The 25,005-nt window shown below is 39.8% G+C and overlaps 2 protein-coding genes and 1 long non-coding RNA gene across 9 annotated transcripts in view; 2 read left to right on the top strand and 1 right to left on the bottom strand.

Annotated features, from left to right (window-relative positions):
* LOC552804 (tubulin-specific chaperone cofactor E-like protein) overlaps positions 1 to 2,884 on the top strand; it is a 12,292-nt gene extending 9,408 nt beyond the window's left edge. For all 3 annotated transcript variants that reach the window (XM_625179.6, XM_006570304.3, XM_026443967.1), the window contains 2 exons: positions 82 to 186; positions 441 to 2,884. In XM_625179.6, coding sequence (XP_625182.3) covers positions 82 to 186; positions 441 to 593 — 258 coding nt within the window. In that variant the 3' untranslated portion in view covers positions 594 to 2,884. The remainder of the gene's footprint in view (positions 1 to 81; positions 187 to 440) is intronic.
* On the bottom strand, positions 1,976 to 4,603 carry LOC102653963. The gene is made up of 2 exons (XR_411807.3): positions 4,182 to 4,603; positions 1,976 to 4,050 (listed from the first exon to the last, which is right to left on the bottom strand). It is a non-coding gene; the product is annotated as an uncharacterized LOC102653963 (long non-coding RNA).
* Positions 4,604 to 4,722: 119 nt separating this feature from the next.
* LOC413427 lies at positions 4,723 to 24,913 on the top strand. 5 transcript variants are annotated; one of them, XM_016915074.2, is made up of 10 exons: positions 4,723 to 4,990; positions 14,285 to 14,403; positions 14,690 to 14,864; positions 18,304 to 18,634; positions 19,106 to 19,397; positions 19,476 to 19,763; positions 20,006 to 21,177; positions 21,250 to 21,648; positions 21,767 to 21,928; positions 22,033 to 24,913. In XM_016915074.2, the coding sequence occupies exons 2-10, from the start codon at positions 14,314 to 14,316 to the stop codon at positions 22,181 to 22,183; spliced, it is 3,060 nt and encodes a 1,019-aa protein (XP_016770563.2). In that variant the 5' UTR covers positions 4,723 to 4,990; positions 14,285 to 14,313; the 3' UTR covers positions 22,184 to 24,913. The 5 variants fall into 5 exon arrangements, with proteins under 5 accessions (XP_016770563.2, XP_396871.5, XP_026299751.1 ...); XM_396871.7 differs by having other exon boundaries at positions 19,106 to 19,409; XM_026443966.1 differs by having other exon boundaries at positions 19,106 to 19,409; positions 22,013 to 24,913.
* The last annotated feature ends 92 nt before the right edge of the window (positions 24,914 to 25,005 follow it).

Here is a 25,005-nt window from a genome sequence, read left to right as displayed (position 1 = left end):
TTTTTTTCTTTCTTTCTTTCTTTCTTTTTTTTTTTTTATATCGATCATTGGAATTGGTGTAAATGTGAATGGTGCTTGTAGGTTCGATCCATAGACGTGTACAGAACGGTTTTCGAGTTGAAAACCAAACTGGAGACGATGGTGAAAATCCCGGCGAATAGGATGAGACTTTTTTACGTGGATCAGGTTAGCCAATTTTGCCAATTTATCGTCTTATCACGTTCCTTCTTTTTATGCCTTGCAGAACGTTTGGTTTCTTGAGAGACCTCATAAAAAGCACGAAATCGCGATATAAGAATCTTCTACTTCCCTTCCCTTGCATCATTCCTGCATCATTCAAATTCCATCCCATCAAATAGTAACGATTTAGAGGTAAACTAAAATTTGCGATGCGACTGCCCTCTTTCGGCACTTCTCTGAAAAATGTTTGCATTTTATAGGTTATGAAGGCGCAATACGGACCGGAGGAGATGCTGTACCCGAACAAACAATTGTATCGGTACAATATACGGAACGGCGACGAAATCATTATCGACAGCAAGTTGAATCGTTTTGTATCGACGTCGTCGACCACGTCTTCCATACGTTCATGAAGAAGGTTCTCAAGCGAATCATCGGACGATACGAAACATACCTGACAGTTGTTGGGATCCTGCTGACCTCCAGTGAAAAGTGAATGAGATATCGAGATTTCGATCGCGGATCAATTTATACGTGGAGAGACTCGGAATTTTTTTACATATTACACACACACACACGCCGAATAATTGTTCTAGAAAAAAATATATTAACTTATCGATTCTTCAGGGTTGAGAAAGAGTTGATAATGATACGATTGAAAGGCGCGTTTGTGCGTGAATAATGGCTGCGAGAGAAAGTTTAAAGTTAAAAATTTTTACGATACTCGGACGAATTAGAACGTGTTTCTAAAAAGGGAAATTAAATTTTCATGTACAGGCAGGTATTCGTATACTCTATGCGACGTTTTTAATGAAAACGATTTTAGCGAATGCGTTTGTAAAAAAAAAAAAATATTACGACTCTCTTCGAAGCTTCATGTTAACCGTTAGCGTAGATTATTGCAGTCAAATCTATCAAGATAGAGATATAAATCCACTTAGTTAAATAGTGTCCAATTTATCGATTGTTTTTCGAATAGTTAGAAGAAGAAATATTGCTAAGAGATGAGAAAGTTCATACGCTGGCCATATTATACAAAAAAAAAAAAAAAAACTTTGAAATTGTGAATTTTTTGGATACGAAATAGGAAAAATCAAAGAAAAAAAAAAGAAAAAGGGGAAAAAAAAAAGAAAAAAATGTAGAGCTAAATATCGCAAGCGTATCGATTAAAAAAAAAAAAATGGAAGAATACGTTGATCGACCAGTAGTGATATTTTTAATTCCGCAGCCAAATGTATCGTGTTAGAAAACTGTTATCTAGTAAAAATGTTAAATTCGATTTATTAAGATTTTTGTAATGGTAGGAGATCCATCAAGATCAAGTTGAATTAGCTTCGTGGATGAAACATTTGAAACGTAATTCAACAACAATGTGACAAGTATGATAAAGATGTGTATGCCGAAGAGAATTATTTTTATAGATCGTAATTGGATGCGAGAAAGACACAAAAAAAAAAGAATCACGGGCAATGATAAAAAGAAACACACATACACACACACACACACGTATATATGTATACACAATTTTCTCTTCTCGGTCCCAACGACTAAAGTTTCGTTCTGGCCGATGTAAAAAATTCTTATTCTCCTGCTTGAACAGCAATTTCAAAGCGCGATATATGTTTTTACACAGGCCATAAAAAAATTAATGAAATGTAATAGTCGATAATTAATTATGGATAATTATTTTTACATCTTTATGTTCATTGTTTAGTGATGAAGATGCAAACATTGATGCTTTTTTTTAGAAAAAGGAAAAAAAAAAGGGATAAACATAACGATATAATTTCATGCATTTTTTTTTTTTTTTTTTTTTTTTTGATGTGTACTTAAGCTTGTCGGTTATCGATGCGCGATAACTATGAATTTAAGCGCAATTAATTATGTTTCTATACTTTTAACAAGATAATTTACGATTTTCCTTCAGTGTACTTTCTATTGTATGGAATTCATAAATTGTACAAAAGAAAGTGAAAGAGAATGAGAATCGGTTAGCGAGCGTGTTACAAGACACTAGGAAGAAGAAAACAACGATATTGCGTGTTATGGCTTATTCCGCTTGCAAGGGAGAAACCTTGAAGAGTCGCTTAGTGCCTGCCATTTATTAGCATTAACTCGAATATTTCTATAACAACACTGCCCTTGTAAATATCATAAATTTATACATACGAAGCAACTTCGTCGACTCTTCATGGTAGTGTCTTGACCAGCCAGTGTTTTTTTCACTGTGATCGAGTCGTATTGTATTGGAATACTTTATTAGTTCCAAGAACGAGATATAAAGAAGAGAAATTATTTCAATACGTATGACGTAAAAGTTATTTATAAAAAGGAAAAAAGAAAAAAAAGAAAAAAGAAAAAGAAAAAGAGAGAGATCAGCACTGCGCGATTAAATGAAGAGTCGGTCGACATTTCTCCGAAAGATCAAATGCGGTATCGTGTCCGTTTTTCATTGGATCTCAGGGTCATTGATGAATTTATACGTATCGTGTCAAGTCGTTTGATCGAGTTGTATACGGCAAGTGTAATCATGGAAAAAAAAGCGAAGGGTATAAACGCAATAACCCTGAGTCCCCACGCCCCCTATATTGTGTCTAGTCTCGGAAAAGGAAACTGCATTGTTCTCATTTTATATGATACGATCCTTTTTTGTGCTGGCGCAAATGTGTACGTACTAACGAAATAAAATCTTTATATGAGACGACCCCTATTCCTTTGTTATTGATCGTCGATCATAATTAAAATTACAGGTTGAATTATTATTCAACGTTTTGTAGAATATTATTGTTATCGAGGGATAACAAAAATGATTATGCAGATTGACTGAGAAGACAGAATGAATTCATTAAGTTACATAAAAAATTGAGCATAAAGTTCACTGTTTAAAAATTTAATTGGTCGAAGAATAGTTTCAAGATTGAAATAAATTATCTGCAATTAAGGTAAAGTGGTTCAATAGGAGAAAATGTAATTTTAATTTTGTTAATCAAACGTTGTTATTTGTTTAATAATGTTATTTGTTGTGTAGGATATATATATATATATATATTTTTTTTCATTGGTTGATGAGCGCATCGATCGCTAGCAATGGTTGGCGCCACTACAGCCTTAAGGTGACGCCATGTTGATGGGACGAGGCGTAAAAAACATTGTCTACGAAGTAAAGAAATCAATCTTGTTTGAGAAAATTCTGATAATCGTTAATTGTTGTAATCCAATAAGAAAAGAAAGGAAAAGAGAGATATTGATAAAAAGAATTATCTAACGTTGAAGCATTAATCGTTAATTGATAAATATTTTTCAGAGGTAATTTGGCGAATAGTGCCAGCCCTGCTTAAAGGAGCGCGTAATTTTATTCGATAGGAGATGACAGAGCTGGATACATAAACTCAAGCACCCTGCAAGCTCGTTAATTTCAAATAAAAATACTCGATCTATTAATCAATTTTGTATTCATTAAATATAATCGTATATTTTCAGCAAATGTCTTTAGCATATACCTTTTCAAAAAGATACATGATACATATAGAAAAAGTGAACAATGAGTAGTAAAATGGTGAATTTATAACCATTTTATAACGTAACACGAATAATAAAAAATTATATGCGTTAGGTAAAGTTTTATATGTATTAAATTTTTATTAATATTTCAGTATTTTTTCATTTCCTTTTTTTTTCATTATAATCGTCCATTCTACACTCTGAAATCCATTTCTACACATTTAATCAAAAGATGAAAAAGAAAAAATTACAATCGTATCTCGATTTTACTTTTCTAAAGGAAATTCTTTTGTCGTTTTTATCTATCGAATTCAGATCGAGTCTCTCGCCAGAATCGATTGGGAGGAAACTGTAGTGTCTGTCTGCAATCTGTTGACGGAACAAACAATTAACGTCGCAATGAAGTTCTATTCGGTTACTATACGTGATATGTGATCTGATCCGGAATAATAGAGCGATACGAGATGACAGCTCGTTACGTCCCGTCTTTTTCTTTTTACCTTTGAAACTTTACGACCGAGTGGGATCGTGACTAATCCTACCCTGGAGGAGCGTGCGCCCCTACTGTGCACTAAGTCCGCAGGGAGGACCACATTGATCCCGATGCCCTCTCCCTTTTCTTCTCTTTTCCATTCTTCGTTCGAATCACGCTTTTTCTTACTTTTTACTTACTGTTTACATTTTTATTTTCACGCGTTTCATTTATTCTCCAACTATTCAAATGTCGCGAAATTTTATATTACGAGGGATTAAAAATTTATAATTCTTCGTCAGATGATGTCAATAATTCATAAAAAAATTAAAAGAAAGATGAAATAATCAAAGTTTCGTAACGAAAAGGTCGAAATTTCATTTCAATTATTAACGAGAATGATTTTAGGTGAAATTTTGAAATTGGCGGTCGCATTCTCGTCTCGACCATGGTTTCGTGCACGAGAGATGCGTCCCTGGATCGGAGTAGGCAGTAGGTAAGGGCAGAGCGAGGAGAGCGTGTGCGCGGTGGATAGAGTGCGAGTATGATTAGGACGTGGGTCGTCGTATGTCGCTGCAGAGGGCCGAGAGAGCGTGTCTCCTGCGGAACACAGCTGGCACGGACCGTCAAGATGTAAGCTGTCGGGCAGAGAACGCGTGTGTGACGGTACGCCGCTGGCCCAGGCCGAGAGAACGTTCTTCCACGAGGAAGAGGAAGAAGAAGAAGAAGAACAGGAGAGACACGACGATCAAACGGGCCGATCCGGGAGGATGGAGTAGAGCGGGAACCAGGGATCGATTGCTTCCCGATTGTTGGCATGGAGGACACGACACTGGGGTAAGTACTAGTAGTAAGACAGAATTAAGCTCGATGCTTTTCAAAAAGTGCTCGTTTCCACGAGTAATTCCAATTGTTTCGTTCCGTGGCTATTGTGTCCGCGTTATTAGTGTGCCCAGGGCAGGATTCGACGATCGATGCGACCAACCACAGATCCCAGCGATCTATCTTTCCGTGGCTGATTTCGACGTTGAGCCAACGATTCCCATCATCCCATCTCTTTTAACATTCCTCGTGAGGTTGTTCAAATGCAGGATACCATTGCTGAATCGTGATCGTTACTCGTTCGTTCCGTTTTTCTTTTTTAATATTGTTTACTTGATTGATTCGATTTCGAACGAATTCTTTCTTCGATCGTTTCAATTTTACGACACGAACGGAGGAGTAGGACATCCATGCCTCGTCGAATAGGAAGAGGGACGATGGGTACGGGGCGCCGTGGTAAACGGTGGGAAGCCAACACGGTTGCGTTAATAAAGTCGCGCGCGGTTTTCCCTCGTAACGCAAAAAAAGTTGTTAGCAGCTATTTACCTGAGGGCTCTAACCGACCCCTACAGTTTTCGAGATCACCGCCGCTCTGTGCAAGGCATGAACGCGTGCGCTGGTCTCGCCTTCGCGCCTTCGTTCTCTTTTTTCGAGAAGCTTTCATCGGTTCTCGGTTGTTATCGCCGTTGTACCGATTGTTCTTAATTCATCCGTGTAAAACTTCTTTACCGATCATCCGTATACTTCTTTATCCGCCCACAAAGAGGTATCTACTCCATCTCTCTCTCTGTCTTCTTTTCTCTTATTTTCTCGTCTTTTTTTTTTTAAACAGAAACCTCGTAATTTCAAAAATGTCTTCGCCCTTAATCGTGCCCGTTCCCTTTCGCTCGAAAGCTTTCTCGTTGATATCCTCGGCTCGCAATCCCCACTCTCCTTTTTCCCCCACTCCTCGAAAATCGTTCGTCATTCACAAGGGGACGCAAAACTGTTCTTCGCGTGTCCTGAAAGCGTGCTCGGTCTCCGCGTGAATAATCGAGGGGTTTCACGAGCGTTATCGAGTACCGTCAATGGGTTAAACTTGAAGCATCCCTTACTCTTCTTTCTACTTTCAAGAAAATAATCTCTAAGCATTTTTTCACTTATTCTTTTTCACATTCGAATCCAACTAGGCGAGGAACACGATCCTTGGGGAAAAAGGATTCGGTAGAATCGAAATGCGTCTATTTCACCGTGAAACACGTCTCGTGCACGCAAAGGCGGAAAATTTGCATGAAGAGACGAAGTACTCTCTTGGTAAAGAGTCAAAGGTGCAACGAGTCGTTATTTAAGACTAAGGAAAGGTCACACGGAACAAGTGACACACCGGCGTTCGCTTCTCAGTCATGTTGGAGAAACGAAAAGGAATGGAAGGTGTTTCCCCGAGAATTGGGTGCGGCTACTATATATTAATAGGCGTTGATTCGAAAAGAGGTTGCAACCGCCCTGGTTCAATTCGATTAATCAACGCTGATTGATCGTATAATGTTTCAGAAAGAGGAAATGAAGGAATAGAAGAGAAGTTCCAGTTTTCGAAATAAGGCCACGCGCTTTTTCCATTCGATAAATATCGGATCGATTTAACGTGCTTGCGGAATCATATACGTATGAATTTTCGTAATGGAACGAATGGAGAGGGAGAACTTAAAGGATTATTTTTCACGGGAAATTCATGGAAAAGAGAAATTTGAAGATTGAAAAAATTATTTATTTTTATTGAATAGAGGAGAGGAATTTTCTCGAAGAAATTTAAATGTATTGCTAACTTATAATAAATTCACGAGTTGGATATTAATCTCTCATCGATCCAATATTAAAAATAGTATCGTCGTATGACGAGATCTGGAAATGCGTTCGATTAATTCGCGAAAGAATTCCTTTTCCTTTCCGTATGAGAATTCTTCTAACCAAGACGAATGAAATCTCGATCGGGATCACGATCTCAATTGAAATATCTCGAGAGAAGAAAGCAAATGCTTTGGAAGAGAACGTTCTCGAATTCTCCTCGATCCAGCGATTAATTTCTCTCAAACGGATCATCCAGAAACCTCCAGAAAAAAAAAAAAAATTCGAATTCGTCGCTTTAACAAGAATATACACCGATCTCTTTCGTTTTTAAAGGATTCGATAAATCGATAAATCGATTCGTCAAACGACTTTCCTCGACATTACACCCCATCGAAAGGGATCTCCACCCGTTCCTGACCTGGATTAAAATCCCATCGACCTGTGATGATATATCCTTTGAAACCTCGGCGTACCCTCGATTCGAACGATTCCCGCGACTCGACGAAAATAAACAAGAAATGACGAGTGGTGGAAAGTGACCGTCCAGCAGTACGCTGCTTCGCACATTCATCTCAACAGTGACGTAACTCGAGAAATTTTCTGCAATCATAGAGGCCAAAAATTTTCTGTTTTCCATCGAAATAAAGGAAATCCTTATTTCCAATATTTTCGATACGATTTTCTTACAAGTGAAACGAAGTGAAAGTTTATTATTTATTTTTTTTTTTTAAATAAGTTTGTCACAATATCGAAAAGTGTATCCACGGTTGTATTATATTCGTCTAATTATATTTATCGCTGCACCACTCATTGGAAAGAGCATCTAGAAATAAAAGTTCTTTAGTTTCTTTATTTCAACAGATTCTGCTTCCCGCGAAATCAGTTTCGTTAGTGCGTGTTGGCTCGACGAAGAAACGAACACCTGAACGTTTCGTCTCCTCTTTCCAAAGTTGATCGAGAGTGACCTGACAAGTAAGAATTTTAATTGGAATCTATCTCTGGAAATAGTGGGGGGGGGGGAGAAATTCGCTTCTCATCGGCTGATAATTAATTTTTCTTCCCTCTCTCTCTTTTGAAAATTGAAAATTGAATCGAATGACACTTTCTCCATTTTTCTTTTTTTTTTATATTCTCGTTATTTGGGGGAAAAAAAGAGAAACAAAAGATCCGATAGATTTCGAGCAGATCTAGGAAATGTCAATGGGAGAGAGAGAGAGAGAAAAAAGAAGAAAGTAGATTCGAAAGATACGAAGATAAAAGGTGGAAGTACAGTTTGTGTCGCGATAAAATCGATCCCCACCTGGAAGTGGATGCGAAAAAAAAAAGAAAAATGGATGGGATCGGAATTTTGAAAGCCGGGAGGACGTTTATAAATAAACCGAACGCGCCGGTTTGCTGCGCAAACTGTTCCACTTCTCGTTGTAACGTTGCATTTCTATAAAACCTATCAACACACGCCCGAATATACACGCGTGTTGCGCCAGGGCCGTGTAAAGAGGGGGCGCGCCAGTGCACGGGAGAAAATGGTTCCAATGGATTTGTAAATCGACCGAAGAGCGAAGATTTTTTTTTTTATTTAAGAATAGTTTAGATATCGCGAAGAACGTATAAATAAGAGAATTAATAAGAAGTTAATGTTGATTTTTTTTTTTTGGTGGATATTTATAAAGTTTCGAAATACCCTGTACATCGTTAATTTCGTAGAATTAACTAACGATTCGTAATTGAGAAGAGCGGATAATAAGAGATGAGTCAGAGCATCGAGTTTTTTTAACCTTTTGCACTGTTATGTAAGTATGTTTGAGCTAATACGAAAATAGGGAATTTCGTGTTTTACGTATTACGGAAATACAAATATTACTAGTTTGTTCAACAATGTTTTACGAAAGGGATAGAAATTCGAGAAATACTTTGGAAATAAATTATCGAATAAATTTATTAATCTATCCACCTTCGATTAATTATTATTAATTTCATCGAATCATTTCAATCCTCTTTTTCTTACAAAATCAATCCCTGCCCTAGTTAATATCGTGCTGATAATCGCACTTTTATCACTTTCGTTTTGCCAATATTTTCTCCGCGGTCGATAAAATAGTTGCGCGCTTTACTCTTCCGATAATTAAACAACCGTAAACACATCGTCGTCCCGCGGAATATCGTTCAAGATCCGAACGACTCTCCACCACTGATCCCCCGCGTGCCATTTTTCCCTTCTTCTTTGTCGATAGAATCTCCTCCTGAATGTTTAAACGCGCTATTAACGATCGATACCAGAAATCGAACGATCCAATCTACGGTGCGTATCTAGTTGAGAGAGAGAGAGAGAGAGAGAGAGAGAGAGAGAGAGAGAGAGAGAGAAAGGTAGAAGAAAAATCGATGGAGTAGTAGGACGGAATGGACACGGAGACGTTTCTGCACGGGGTTAAAGGTGAGGAAGCTAACGAAACAACCACGGGATGTCTATTTCATTATTCATCGGCCGTGGGTCTACGATTATCGAAGTATCGGTTTGCTGCTTCTTCTTTCCAGTTTATAAAAGAAGGAAGGAAACCGTGCGTGTATGATGTATACGTGTGCTATTCGTCACATCGAGCGTGTACACAGCGATTCATAAATGTGTATTCTTCGAGGGGTGAACGTACACCGTGTAACCTGGAAAATTTGTGTCGTTTCTTTTTCTAGGTTTATCTATATTGAATTAACGTGAATTTGTATAAATTAATTTTCTTCGTTGACACGTACGCGTGTACGTTCCCTTGAAATTATTCGAAAAGAATTAAAATTTATCGAAAGTTTTCCATTTATTTTTCGCGTTATTTCTAATTATCCCTCCACCCGTTATATCTTTTCGTCGAAAAATTTGTCCATGGAAGGGAAAAAACGATGGCAAACACGTATGACGAATTTCTCAATTACAGAGAGACACACACACATAAACCATTTTCATTTATCGTATTTCCATATTTCATGTGTACACGCCCTATACATATATACTATTCACCGCTGGAAAGAAGCTCGCAGGACGGGCAAGAAGAGTCCTTCGCTAGGACCGTGTATCTCCACTTCACCTTTGTTGACAATCCTGGCATCGTACATTATTTGGTAGTAGAACTATAATTTGAATATTTAAAATCGTAAAAATAATCATCAAGACTGAAATATTTTTAAAATTATTAATTATTTCCAATATATATACATATCGATATATATTCGTATATGTACAATTATTATCTTAATTATTCGATTACAAAATTAATAAATTTATAAATTAAATTATCCTTATAAATCAGCTTACGTATATTGATGAGAAATAAGAAATTAGAATTCTTTGGATTCTATGCTACGCTAATATATCGAGGTTTAGATAAATAGATCGGTCGTTTTGTATTAGTATATGTGACAAATACCATGGTAGAAAGATGTGTGTGAAAAATAGACGTTTCGTTTCAAATTAACCAATCAGATTCCTTCTGCGATACTTCTTTCCAACAGTATACTGTTCACTGCTAGAAAAAAGTCTCGCAAGACGGCACAGGGGCAAGAGGACTCCTTCGCTAGGACCGCTTATCTTTATTTCAGACGTTTTGTTGACAATCCTTGACCACAACTATATAATAAAATAAGAGCTATAATTTGAGTATTAAAAATCATACAAGTTATTTTCATTTACGAATTTATATAAAGATAATCGAAATTTAATTATTTAATTATTTCGACACATATCAATATATAGATACAATTATTATTTTAACTATTCAAATAGAAAATTACATTTATAAATTAAATTATATTACAAATCATAATTAACCTACATTTATTGATGAGAAATAAGTATTAGTATGTATAACAAATACCATGTATAATAAAAACCATGCTACAAACAAAAATGCTTGTGAAAATAGGCGGTTCCTTCCAAATTAACCAACCAATCAATTTCTTTCATAAGACTTCTTTTCACTAGTGAACAGTAACCAGTTATGAATCACCCTGTGTACACATATATATATATATACACGTTCTCTAACGTCGTGTAACCGCTAACAAGGCTCTTCTATTTATAACGGCGTTATGCTTTCGCTTCGAGAGCAGCTCGCCTGTTTTCCGATTTTCTCCGCAGCCAGGGCCTCCACGGCCTCTGCTGGAACTGCACAACGATGCCCGTCGATCCGAGAATAGAGTCGTCTAGCCTTCCCTCCCACTCCACCCAATCTCTCACTCCATCCCTCTCCCACTCCCTTCCTATAGAATTATACCAAGGAATAATCGGTGCGATATCGGTGTCGATGCCTTCCACTTTCCAAAACTGGAAGATGAATAACCATTGGACCCTCTTGGCTCCCCTTTCTTCCTCTTCCTCATAAGATAGATAGTTTATTGGCACGGTTCCATACTCCTCTGTAACGCTCACAGTTGTCTGGGTCATTCTCGATCCAGTAGATTTAAGGGTCCATACCCTTTCTCCACTTATTCACGGGTTAAGAACCTAGTAAGGAACATGAGATAAGCTTGTGTGTGCTGCTGTATGTGTATCGATTGATGGTTGGATTAATTGTTTCGCGTCGTACGAAATAAAAGGAAAAGGAAGATGAAAAATAAAATAGACGAGACACACACAAGGATATATACAAATGTAATGTAATGTATCGATTAATCGTTGGATTAATTGTTTCGTGTCGTAGCGAAAAAGAAAAACAAAATAGGCAAGACACAAAGGACGAGTTTAACCGGGTCTAGACAAATGTAACCGAAAGAGGAGGGTGCACAGCGTTGAGGTAATCCCTTTGAACTTCGTCGATGGAAAGAACAGGCGATCCGCAAACATGGCCGAGCATCGATTCGTTGTGTGCGGCGTGTCGGTGACCGTCGTCGTCCACGTGTCAAACGGAGCGTGTCGAAATCGCGTTCGAGAAAGAGAGAGGTTAGATTGGTGCAAAGTGGTAAGTTGGAAAGAAAGAAAATTGTAACAACGAAAAAGTGGTTAGCGATTCGAATAGAAAGAAATTCTATTCGAAATTTAAATCTAAGTTTCAGATCTTTTTTATCGATCGATTTACGAATCATTTTGACCGCGTTCGAAACTCTCCCGTTCGTTCGAGAATAGCGTGATAAATCGAATCTGTATAAGAATCTGTATAATTCATTGGCGAGCAGAGAGAAAAGTTTGGGGAAGTGGACAGGCGAATTCTATCGTAGCTTCGCTCGGCTTCAGGCCAAATTCCCCAACTTTATAGATATTATTACAAAGAATCGCGACTATCTTCCTTATTTCTTCCAATCCCTTTGCCCCCAATTTTTCGGCTCCGTCGGTAATCGATCCGATCGCTTTCGATCGAAGACGAGAGACTCCTCGAGAAAATTCTCGATGGGAAAAAAAAGAGGCTCATTCATCAGAGAATCTTCGTTTATTCGAACTATTCCTCACTAACGATTGTCTCGTTAAATTGGAACGAGACAAGGAAGATTTTATGAATCGAGATGACAAACTTTTATAATATATTGCGAAAATTTTCATTTAGAAAGAAACAATGGATTTAATTGGATAAAGTTATAGAAATATTCGTGAAAAAATTTTTAGTTCTTGCTTTTCTCCCTTTTTCCTTTCCTCTCGAACGATTCATTCGGAAGATCGAAAAACGAAAAAATTCATCATCGAACAAAAATCTCTCGAAAGGAATACGTTTCGACGAGTGTATAATTACTTTACCGAACTTCGCGGATTGAAAATCGTGGAACGAAGATTTTCACCATTCTTCGCGCCAATTCACCGTTCCCTCGATTGCCTCTCAATCGATAATATTCGTCATCCATGGAGAACTTACAATTAGATTGTTCGAGGCGTATGTGTGCGCGCGTAGCGTGTATTTAACACGTTTCAAGCATGAGACCCTCGAGACTCGGTTGCTAATTGGCTCAGCGTATCAACGACCTTTCTTACTTACTCTTTCTTTTCTTCTCTCTTCCTTACGAAGCAACGGCGAGCTTGAACTAAGTTTTTTAACGGATTAACTCGTTTCCCAGAACGCCCCATCGAAACGACCGATAGACACTTTGCCCTGCTCAATGTTTTCAACTAGAGTCACCTTCAGAGGAAAACATTCGTTTTATTCCAAACTTACGTTACGTGCAGCGTATTTTTATTCCTTCGATAATAATTCGAAGATTGAATCGCGCGCGGAAAGAGATTCTTTTTTTTTTTTTTTTTTTGTTAATTCTGCGCACAATTTTATTATTTAACGAAAATAATAAATTTCGAATTTTTAAATTTACTGTATCTTTTTCATTTTTTCTCGCTTCAATGACTTCGAAAATTTATAAAACACGTAGAAAAATGTCGAAAATCGTGGTTATCGATTTTTTACAAATATTTTCTTCCCGAGTCTATTATATTTTTCCGTTAATGGAATTTATTTAACGATATATCGTAATAATACGGAGAGCCAATCGTGCGCCGATCTTTCTTTCAAAATTTAATTCGTGTCAATTGGTTGACGATAGAACGACTCGATAAATTAATTCTCAAGGTTTCGAATATTTTCTTTTTTTTTTACAATGTTTTTTCCTTTGACCGACAACCTCGCTCAATCCCACCCTCGCACTTCATTTCAAAGAGACACGCCAGTCTTCGCCTTCGCGAATATCAAGGATATCATCGTGTCCTCGAATCGAACGAAACAAAGGATCGAATAGACTAAACGCGCCGTTAAGTAAAATTGGACGACCGAGTTACGAGTGCGTGATTCGCGTCAATTTTCGCGGTTTGCAACTTGTTGACACTCGGATAATGAAAACTTTGTTCGTAGATTCCATTCCACACTTTTCGAAATCGAGAAAATTTCTGAAAAATTCTTCCTCATTTCTCACATTTCAAAATTCATAAATACAAAATATTTAAGAATATATGTAAATAAATGCGTATCGAAATCAAAATAAAATCTTTTTCATTTTTCATATTCGAAAAAAATTTACAGCGCATCGTAAAATATACCCGTTTAATTTGAAATTATAATACCGCGCGAATATTCGAAGGACGAATTGTTTTACGAGGCTAGAAGCGAAACGAGGATACGGGGTAATAAGGCCGTGGCGAGAAACACGGAGAGAAAAGAATTCGATGGAAAATTGGTGGCGCGACGCGGTCGAGCACGCCCGATCGCGTATGACAAGTGGCCCTCAATGTCGGCACATCCTGCACCACGTGAGCGCCGGTTAATCGATACGTCCTTCGCTTAAACGCTGATTAGCGTCTTCGACACCGGCCGTGATTCGCAATCGCAACTTCCCCGGCGATAGATCCGTCCGTTTTAAAACGCGAGATTGAATCGACGCCTCTCAAACACACTCTCGATTTTCTTAAACGATATCGCGAGAAGAGTAAACTCGTTCACTTATTTTTGCATTACTGTGTTTTCCAAGAGTTTTTTTAGCGGGAAGGAGAAGGAGGAGAGATTGAGGATTGGAAATAAAGGATCGTTATTTTTGCAGCATCATCGAGGGCTGAGCTATCGAAAAATATGGCGTCAGGAATACCGAGCGTTCATCAGAGGAAGCTTGGACCAGCGCCGATAGCATCCTTCGAAGACCTGTCCGACGAGGTGGAAAACGTGAGTCCTTCCCTGTGTCCTCCCCGAGCCTCCTCACTTCTAAGTCGGCTGTGTCCGAGCGGGACGGAAGTGTGCGCGTAAGATCGTCCAAGATCACGCGCGTTCCCCCTTCCAAAAGTCGAAAAACTCCGCGTGTCCCCGGGACGGGGCGACACCTGTGTGTGCGTTGTCCGTCACGAACCAACCAATCAACCAACCAACCAACCAACCAACCAACCAATCAACCATCACACCCCAGTGACTGTGACTCGACACGACAAAACCAGCCTTACGAATTTGAATGCAGGGGGAACCGGCTGCGCGAATGCCAGGCATCGTCGAGGTCACCACGCCGGCAACGCCTGGTAGTTCGCTTAAGACACCCAGCACGCCGAGAATTGACATCAGCAGGGCGAGCAGTTCCTCCCACCATGAGGACAGTAACTCCAGGGATTCCACGCCCGAGAGGGAACTCCTCGCAGGTATTCTTCTGAACCGCGTCAAAACCTCGTCACGTCGTTTCTCCTTTTTCTTCCTGCGTTCGTGCGTGTCGTTTTCTATAGAAGAAACGGTTAACGAAATGCGAGAGAGACGCGTTTGCGTGGTGTTCGATTGTGGCATCGAAATCGTGGGTGGGGAGTTAATATCGCGGAGATGATTTATCGAATAAATTTCATCATTCGAATATACGACGAGAGAGACGTAATTTTATTCGATGTTTTAACTAATTTAACTTTTCAACCTGTTTTCGTAAATTATAAATATTGATATTTAAAACGCTCGAATAATAATGTATTCGTATAGTTGATACGACCACTATATAATTATTCTTTGAGAGATAAATTATTCGTGAAACTTTATTCTACTTCGCTATATAGTCTAGCATACCAGTATATTAATTTATCAGAGAAACTTTGTATATTTTTCTATGCGGATGAACATTTTATTTTATTATTCGCTATTTTATACAGTTTGGTTGTTTGTCGGTAACGTCGTGCAAGAAAATTGGCGCGAAACTTGGAACCGTATCGGTATTCGATTTATCCTTTTCACACGTATCTCAGCGCCATCGCGTCAAGTTTCTGAAACGACCAATATCCGCGCGCTATTGTAAAGATGGACGGGGTCACGTGAATAGCACGACATCCTCGAGTTTCCACCCCCTAACGAAGCACGGGAACGATAATATCGCGAGTGACTCATTGCCAACGAGTTAGGGTTATTTGAGTTTCGAATTAACAATTGGATCTGACTCATCCACCGGCTCAGAGCCCCCGTGTTACGAGAGACACCGCGGGGAAGAAAGAAGAAGTTTCCACGTGGGAGGGAAATTGGAAGTTAAATCGTTTCTGCGAAGGGAAATTGAATTTTCCACGGTCGCGAGAAACGTATGACGAGATCCAATTATATCGCCGGATAGTGTTTCGTTAGTTCTTGCAGTTTCTATCTCTGTCGCGTCGCAAATTTTCAAACACCTCGTCGATGTGACAAACGTGCTCTTATAACACAACCATTTGGCAGAAAGTATTCTCCATCGTATGTAGAAATTAATATATTTTTTATATACTTTGATGCCTATCGCATATTTCTGTATCGATTTCGATGAAATTTTCAGTGTGCATACGAGTGACATAAATCGTGACAAAACGTGTCGTTTAATTTTTCAGGATAAAAGAAAAGTTTGTAAAAAGGTTTGTGTTTATTTTTTTTCGTCTATCTGGTAAAGTAATCCTTCCAAGTTTTCAAAAAGAAAACTCGAGTCGTTTGATCAATTGAATTTTAAGAAAGTTATTCTATCTTAAAGAAATACTTTTTGCCAATATTTTCTTCTCCTTTTCTTTTCCGGCGGAGTTAAAAAGGAAATAATCCATCAAAACGCGTACTCTCTTCGATTTCATAGTTGAGTGGAGACGTTCCCTAGTTTACTTTTCCGCGTATAATTTACCTTTCGAGTTAAAAGAACAGAGAGTACGCAGCTGTAGCAAACCTCTACACACGTGTGCATTTGATGGAATCTATCGTAAGCGTACAACTTTGATCACATTCAAACAAATTCTAGGATGTAGCATAGAAGATGGATTAAAATATCGATCATGCGTGTTTCGTGTTGAGTAGCAAAACCTAAACCTTTCCTTTCTTTCGATTTTAGTTCACAGTAGTTTAAATTAGAAATATCGTTGAATTGTAGAAAGATCATAGACTCGTATCGATTCGAGAAACGAAACGATTCTCTATATACAGTTTATAGCGAAATATAATCGAATTCTGAGAAGATCGTATCGATTTTCCTCGATTCTCTTTCGATATAACGATTAATTTAACTTACATTAGAAATATGATGGAATCGTGGATGTGACTCGTATCGATTCGAAAAACGATTCTCCTAGACTCTATCTCGATGTAGTTTACTGTAGCTCGAATCCGTTAGAATATCATCGAATCGTAGATGTCACTCGAATCGTTTCGAGAAACGACGATCCTCCTGTTTCGGTGTAGCGATTAGTTTACGGTAGCCCGAATCCATTAGAAATATCATCGAATCGTGAAAAGATCATACATGTGACTCGTATCGATTCGTGGACGATTCTCCTGGACTGGCACAGAAGAAGAAGGTTACCACGAGGCTGGGTCACGATCGATCCGAGAAGAGAACAGAATACGATGTGTTGTTCACCGTGTTGTTTCTAAATGCTCCCTCGAGAGATAACGCGAGCCATGTTTCTGCTCGCGCGCCACGAATTAATACGCATATACATTACGGAGAGGTCTCCACTGCAAGTTTGTCCTATATTCGAGGGGGCCTTTGTCGCGAGCATACTCGATTCGAAAAGCGACGTGATTCTCGATTGCCTCGTGAATCTTCTCCTCCCTTTTTTTTCGTCGCTCGTTGCATTTTTCTCGCTGATCCGTAACGCGATAACGAGTTGATCGGATTCGATCTTTTTACAATTTATCGACTTTTAGATTCGAGTCAACGTTTTACGCATTTTTACACGTTAATATGGATTTCGAGATCTGTTTCAAAGTTATCGTTCGATGGAAGTTTCATTTGATTCGCATTTATTATCGCATGCCAATAATTTTTAGGTTATATGAACTGCGATGCTTGTGCAAAAAGATAATAGCTGCTGAAATTTAGAAATGATTTGTTAATTATGTGCGTTAATTGGGCAAATATTTGACGAGGGAAAGAATTAATACAAGAAAATAATTTGAAAGATCGTTATGCATCGTGGTATAAATTTGTTCGATGTTTGAACACGATATCAAAGATGCATCAAAGAAGAACAACATTTTCAGAAATAATTTTTTTCTTTTATTCGTGAACAGACTTTATCACGAGAACGAAGCTGCCTCGTATTTTTCTTTTTTAAATATACATTATCGTAAATTTCAATTGACGTGGAAAAAAAAACGAGATGAATGCCTTACGCCAGTCCAACGATTCGACGTTTTTATTACTTTCGAAGTTTGCCAATTAAACAGTACCAGGATGAACGTAGAGACGAAGATTTTATATATCGTTGAGTTTTCGTTTGAAAGTAAAAAGTAGGTAGCGTATCCGTAACTAGAATTTCGCCTTCATAACCTCTTTGGGAGCGCTGACACATGTGTATACCCTTAATGTTTCAAATTGAAATCGTTCTAAGAACAAAAGAAAAAGACTCGTCTTCCCTTTTCGCTTAATCTTATTAATAATAAAAACAAACAATATTTTACTTTACTTTCATCACTTTTATACATACATATATATATACATATATTCTTAACAACTTACCCGAAGAGGTTAACCTATATCCGTAGTCCTGTTAGAAAGGAAAATGGGATAGAAATTCTTCTTCGTGTATTAGAATTTAGAACTTATCGATCCTTCTCGACACGAATTGATTAATAACAATAAATTTAAAACGAATTTGTCAGGCGGGGAACCTCCACCCGGATGCAAGCTGACTCTGGGCTACAAAGAGGACGCCCAGGATCTGAGATCGTCGACGGAGGAGCTCGACCTGCAAGATCCGATTCACGAGCAAGATCTGAAGAGGGAATCGAAGAAATTGGCCAAAAGGCGGAAGGAGGATGGTTCTCTGTCCGACTACAGCGGCAAACAATTGGACAGGGAGCGCAAGGACAGCAATTGTTCAGAGATTGTCCTGCTGAACATCAGCGGCAGAACGTCCAGGCTCTCCTCGGTTGGTAGCCAAGGTTCGGGGGCGTCCGGCAAGCTCTCCGTCGTGTCGGCCACGTCGTCCAGGTAATTCCGTTCCAGAATCAAATGTATACAGAGTGTTCCAAAAATTCCTAACCTCACTTTCTTAACCTATATATATATATATATAGGAATATATAGGAATATATATATATTTTATTAGGAATAAAATTCCTAACCTCACTTTCTTAACCTATATATATATATATATATATATTCCTAACCTCAGTTTCTTAACCTATATATATATATATATATATATATATATAGGTTAAGAAAGTGAGGTTAGGAATTTTTATATAGGAATATTATATATATATATATATATATATATATATATATATATATATATATATATATATAGGAATATAGGTTAAGAAAGTGAGGTTAGGAATTTTTATATAGGAATATTATATATATATATATATATATATATATAATTCCTATATACATATTATTATTAAGTAGGAATTTTTGAAATGTTTCAATTTAATTAAACTCGTTATTCGTCTCCAGGTCACCGAGCCCGCACAAATGCCTGCTGGAAACGTCGTTCTGCGGGAGCAAGCCGACATTGGCCGATAACCTGATAGAACCGTCGAAGCCGGAGACGGACGACCTGGAGAAGATCCTGTTGAAACGGGAGGCGGACACCACGAAAGCGTTAATCCCTGAGAGCATAAAGGTGTCGATGGTGGATGGAAATTTGAAGCCAGATCCGTTGGACAAACCGAGGAGGCGGGGGCGAGAGGAGAGGAAGGAGATTTTTAAAAGAGAAGTGGAAATAACCAAGAGATTTCTCGAGAAGGTCAATATACAGGTAACGAGTTCTTTCCTTCTTCTCATCATATTTTCCCGTCCCTGCTAACCTCATCTAATATTATAGGTGCCAGTTGTGAAGAGACAAGAGAATACAACAACGACTGAGCAACAACAACAACAACTGAGAAGTCAACAGATGCAAGAGGTACAGAAACCGGCCACCCTGGACTTCAACGACAAGAGGAAAAAGGCGCAGAACTTCAAGGAGATAGTGCAAACAACGCCGACGACGAGCAGCGTGACCGGCAGCCCAAAGTTGGCCAGGCATCAGAAAGTGCGCGACCTAGAGGGATCCCGTACACCCAGCCCGTCCTCCGTTTCGAGAAAGAGCAGTTTCACCTCCCTGTTCAAGGTATCCTCCTTGCAACCAACCTCTCTGTGAACGCTGCTCAATCATTGTTACTCAATTTATGTACCATAAGTATGATTGTAGAAATAGTAGAGAATATGTAATAATAGTAACGCTTGGCACGTCGACATTCCATGTATCTCACCGGCTTTGTCTCTTTGTAGAAGATCCGCTAGCTTAGTAGAGAAGAAATGTCGAACAGACAGAAGTGCATGTACTTGACCACCGCGTGTTCAACTTTTAAGGCCCGCACAGACAGCAGTGTGTTGAGCCCAGAATCACCGTCGCCCAGCACCAAGCCCCGCCGTAGCTTGACGTCCAAGATCAAGGACACGACCGAGAGTCTGCGCAGCAGGTCCAAGTCGAGGGACCGGGTCACCCCCCCGGGTGGTGAGAAAGGGCTGAGAAAGGAGGCGAGGAACAAGGGGGTGTTCTCGTCCACTCTGAGCTTGTTCAAGAAACGCGAGCGCAAGAAAAGTTACGACGAGGCGATCGCCGCCTCCTGCACCACCTCCGCCTCCACCTCGGCCGAGCTCAACCCCCCCTCGGTCGAGAGCATCGGCCACGTCGAGTTCCGGTTCAACGCGGACAAGGAGGGGGGGCGCAAGGACGACTCGATCTTCATAAGCTTGCACGCAGACGACAGGAACTACGAGGAGGCACTCCCCTCGGAGAGCGTCTCGATACCGCTGGAAACGCCCACGAAACTGTTGGACGAGTACGAGTCCGAGCCTCGCACGGGGAGCATCGTGACCGAGGTGTCGATCGAGCATTACCCCCCACCCCCGTCCTCCTCCTCCTCCTCCTCGTCGAGGATAAAGACCGAGGCGTTGATCGAGATATCCTCGAGGATACCGCGGAGCGGGTCCAAGGAGTCCGAGATATCGAGGAGCTCGTCCAAGGACTCGAAGCTGAGCGGCCACGGGAAAGGGGAGGTTGGGGTGAGGTCGTCCGCGGAGGGGAAACCTTCCTCGGAGCACCGGGTGTCCAGCAGCTCGTCCAGAGACTCGATAGGAGGGAGGAGAGACGCGACGACGAAGCCGAAGAGGAGGAGCAAAGAGGCGCAGGAGAGAAGGGACGAGGAGATCCCCTCGTCGAGGCAAGTAAGGGAGGAGGTTAGAAGGGCGGAGTTGTTGGACGAGGGAACGCTGAAGATCGCGGATCAGGAGCTGGCGAAGACGCCGAGCGTGATCTCCGACCTGGATCGCAACAGCTCGGAGTCGGAGAGGGACTCGGAGATCGAGTTTATCAGGAACAAGGTCGAGAAGCTTGCCGAGGAACTGCCGGACGAGAGGAAGGGCCTGTTCTACGAGGAGAGTTTCGAGGAGGATCTCCCCTATATCCCGACCACCCTCCCCTTGGAGAAAAGCGTGGCTGTGCCGATCCTGCCCGTGAAGCAACGACTTCAGGAAGTAAGGTAAAATCATCTCTCTTCTTACTTCTTCTTTCCATCATCCTGACGATCAATCAAACGAGATCTCTCTTTCAGGACTATACCGATCGAGAGGCCGCGCTCCACGACGCCGATAAACCCGACGCTGCTCGACGAGTTCGTGATGCAGACTTCCCTGGACGAGCGTCGAGTGGAGAAGATGAAGATATCGCTGCCCAGGGAGGAAAGTTTCAAGCTGAAGAGCCCGAGGAAGCACGCGGCGAACACGTTCATGGAGTTCGCCGGCAAGGTGCCCGACGGGGGCCGGAAAACCGCGGGCAAGTCGCCGAGTCCTCCTCCACTGCCACCGAGGGCCACGGCCAGGCCGAGCAATTGGATCAATTTCGAGGAGATACCGGAGAAGAGGAAAGCGCCGAAAAGGATCCAGACGATCCCTCGGCCCGAAGACGAGGTGAAATCAGATGGATACAGTTACGTTCAACCGGAGGAATGCAGGTACGCTTGAAGGATTCTTTTCTGATCTCACTCGAGTGGCCTCGAGTCGATTTTGCGCCGTACGCTTTGTCTCAAAATTGAAATAAGATTGAGATAGTAACGATGACGATTTGAACAGGTGCGAGTGCCACGAAGAGTCGCGGCGAGCGTCGATGAAAGAGGCGGCTGCCAGCGCGACGAGGGCATCGTCCTCGTGCAGCAGCAACGGGGAACGCGCTTGCAACGGTGACAACTGTACGGTGCCTACGTCGACGTCACTGGACCGTGCCAGTATCGTCAGGTAAACACGCCAGGGTACGATTGTCGATCAAAGTCGAATCGGTGTGGTTAGAACAATCGTCGAGGACGCTAGTGATTAGTAGAGGTTTGTTTCTGTACTTTCAGTGACAGCTCGTTGGAGTATAGCCTGAGCATCGAGGAGAACAACGCTGCGCAACCGTTATCGGCGAAGCCGTTCAGCATTGATCTGGACGTTAGGTCGAATCGGTCCAGTATCGTATCCCAGGACGAGACTGACGAGACCCTGCACCAATAATAGTTTTCTTCACGCCTCGCCTTATTCATCCTCTCGTTAATCGGAACAGAAGATTCTCTCCTTGTTGGAACTGTCTGCACCTTTAGCCGGCCCCGAATCTCCAAAGCGTCGTCGATAACGAATCACTCTTCTTTCGTTTTCTTTTTCCCCGTTGAACCTCTTGTCTCGCGATTCTATGCGTCAAAGTTTAACTGCAATCAGTTGTATTTAATTGTGTCCAATCAAAAAAGACAGAGTAATTCGTTATTCGACGAAATTAATCGTATCGTGTCAAGTGCGTACGAAAATGGAGCTCTTATTATAACCGAGATATCCGAAACATTGTAACTCGAGTTTTCTTTCACGATTGTCAAATACGAAGCATTGAATTCAATTCGAAGAGACCAAATTTAAACGAAGATTTATTCACAACCGAGTTTTCAAATCGAAGTTCGGATGCTCGATAATAAGAGCTCTAAAATTAGAGTGTTTTATATATATATATATATTGTGTAATCGTTCCGATTTTCCTCGACTTTTCTCGTCGTTGTCTACGAGCCTGTCGTCCTTGTTTGTAATCAGCCAGTTATCGAACATCGAACGTCAATGCTAATTTTTTAATCGCGCTTCGTAGCCGATTTTACGAAAAGAAAAAAAAACGCGAATATGTCACGAACGCGAGCACACACACACACATTTGTACATAACCTGTATAACGATTTCGAGAACATTTTAATCTAAGGGCGTAACTCGCGCGAGAACTCGTTCGTTCTTTCGTTACTGGTTCCCTCGTCGCGCATCGATCCTTGAAAAGCGAGGAGAAAAGAACGATGCTTTGCGCGCGTGACGTTTGACCAAATGCTTCCTTGCGAGAAACGTGTACGAGCACGGGAGATCGAATCGCGGACGATGATTCGTGAGAGAGAATCAATTCCTCGGTTTTTTTCGAAGCTTCCTCCATCGAAATTAAAAGTCGAAAAGCTTCGCGCTAGAAAAAGGGAAGAAGATTAGTGGATAGTTTATTAACGATCGCGTTTAGATCGTCTTGAAAGTATATGATATATAATAGCGAGTAATAACGCGTTCAAATATTTTTGCGACCAATCGTAGACATTGTACCTCGAAGCCCGTAATATGTGTGTTCTCGAATATCATTGGCAAACTTCGTGGCAGCGAGCTCCTTTCCAGACCGATAAAGAGAAGAGTAATTTTATCGATCGTCTGGTGTAAGAAAAAGGAAAGAGAAGGAAAAGGAGCGTGCCACGAAGAGAGCTTACTTTCGATTCTTCATATCATGTAGATAAATTTAGATGTATAAGTGCCACGAATGTAGAGAATCGTAGATAATTAGAGAAATTATAAGAATGATTGTTACGTCAAATCGATCGATTTTCGCGTATACGCGTTACGTTCTATTAAAATAGAGTCAATCGCGTATACGCGAAAATCAAGGAAAATTTGATTGGACGCATGTGATGCGCATCGTCGAAAGATCATTCTCTCAGTATTATTATACGCGTGGATAATTGTGATTGCGTGTATGCGTGCATATCATATTCCATACCATGTTCATCAAAATTAATTTTTATTTAATCCCTCGGATTCTATCGAGCTTCGAAAATGTGAATATTGTCCACGGTCATCGTTCGCGAAAGAGAAATGGCAAAATCGATCTCCCGGAATATCGAGCCGACGGGTATAAATAGCAAAGATGTTAGACGCTTATAATCACGACAAAAATCAAACGATCGTAACCGTACAGAATCGATCCGATTGCGTTCCGTTCAAGTGCTTCGATTGCTGCTGCTTCGTCTCGCGTCACTGGAATAACGATCATTCTTTATTTCGAGTCTGAAATTATGTGATAGCTTAACTGAATTGTTTTGCAACTATTTCAATCACTTAGGCTTCCCAATCGATCAATGTTTCCTTTTATCTATTTCGTTTAAATTGCTTTTTGCTTTTAAATCGAGTATGGATTTTTCGGAAAATAAGTATAAGCGGAAAGATTCTGTTTCTGTGAAAGTCAAATCGAAAAGTACAAGATAATAGAGATAATTATAACGTTGTTCGATCCTTAATGTTAATTGATAAGAAAGAATCTTATCGATTGATCTTGCGATATATCACAATTTAGAGTGAATAACGATTCGATAATAAGAACAATAGTCAAAAAAAAAAAAAATGAAAAGAAGATGAAAGAAAAAAGTTCAATTTTTTTTTTTTTTTTTTGCATCGTTATTCGACGATTAATTGAATCATCGGCAAGAATCAATTAGCTAGACTGATCGATTATCGAATTAAATTATTATATCGATTATATTTATATATATATATATATATTATATTAATCGATAAATCGAATTAGCGATAATATCGAAGATCGATGAACCGCTTTTATATCGCTTCTTCCGTTTTAATGGAAGGGGGAAAAAAAGGTAGGAAAGAATGTAAAGGTTATTGAAGAAAAAGATTCTTACGAAAAATATCTCCTCTTCGATATTCTTTAGCAATACACATCACTATTCATAATTATACTTTTTAAAATATGTTACGAAATGATATGAAAATAATTCGATATTTCTAAAAATTGCGTGAATAATGAATTAGAAAAGAAATGCATATCGCGGAAAAGCATAAGAGAATGAGGTTAAAATCAAACGAAATGAAAGAAATAAAAGAGAGATAGAAAGAATGAGTGAGAAGCGAAAGAAGACGGAGAAAGAGAATAAAAAAGGTTTTGCGTTTTAACGAGTAGCTCAATCATTTCAAATATATTCTCCTTTTTTTTCTTTTTTTCTTTTCTTTTTTTTTTTTTTTTTTTTTTTTTAGATAGGTGACAG

Source organism: Apis mellifera, linkage group LG11, assembly GCF_003254395.2.
Source record: "Apis mellifera strain DH4 linkage group LG11, Amel_HAv3.1, whole genome shotgun sequence".
Lineage (NCBI taxonomy): Eukaryota > Metazoa > Arthropoda > Insecta > Hymenoptera > Apidae > Apis > Apis mellifera.
The sequence above is the reverse complement of the archived record's forward strand: the minus strand, read 5'-3'. Positions and strand labels throughout refer to the sequence as shown.

Coding starts and splice junctions, on each gene's coding strand:
- LOC413427 (XM_396871.7), top strand. CDS start 14,314: ATGGCGTCAGGAATACCGAGCGTTCATCAGAGGAAGCTTGGACCAGCG. Junction 19,764..20,005: donor GTTTCACCTCCCTGTTCAAG/GTATCCTCCTTG, acceptor TCAACTTTTAAG/GCCCGCACAGACAGCAGTGT. Junction 21,929..22,032: donor GACCGTGCCAGTATCGTCAG/GTAAACACGCCA, acceptor CTGTACTTTCAG/TGACAGCTCGTTGGAGTATA.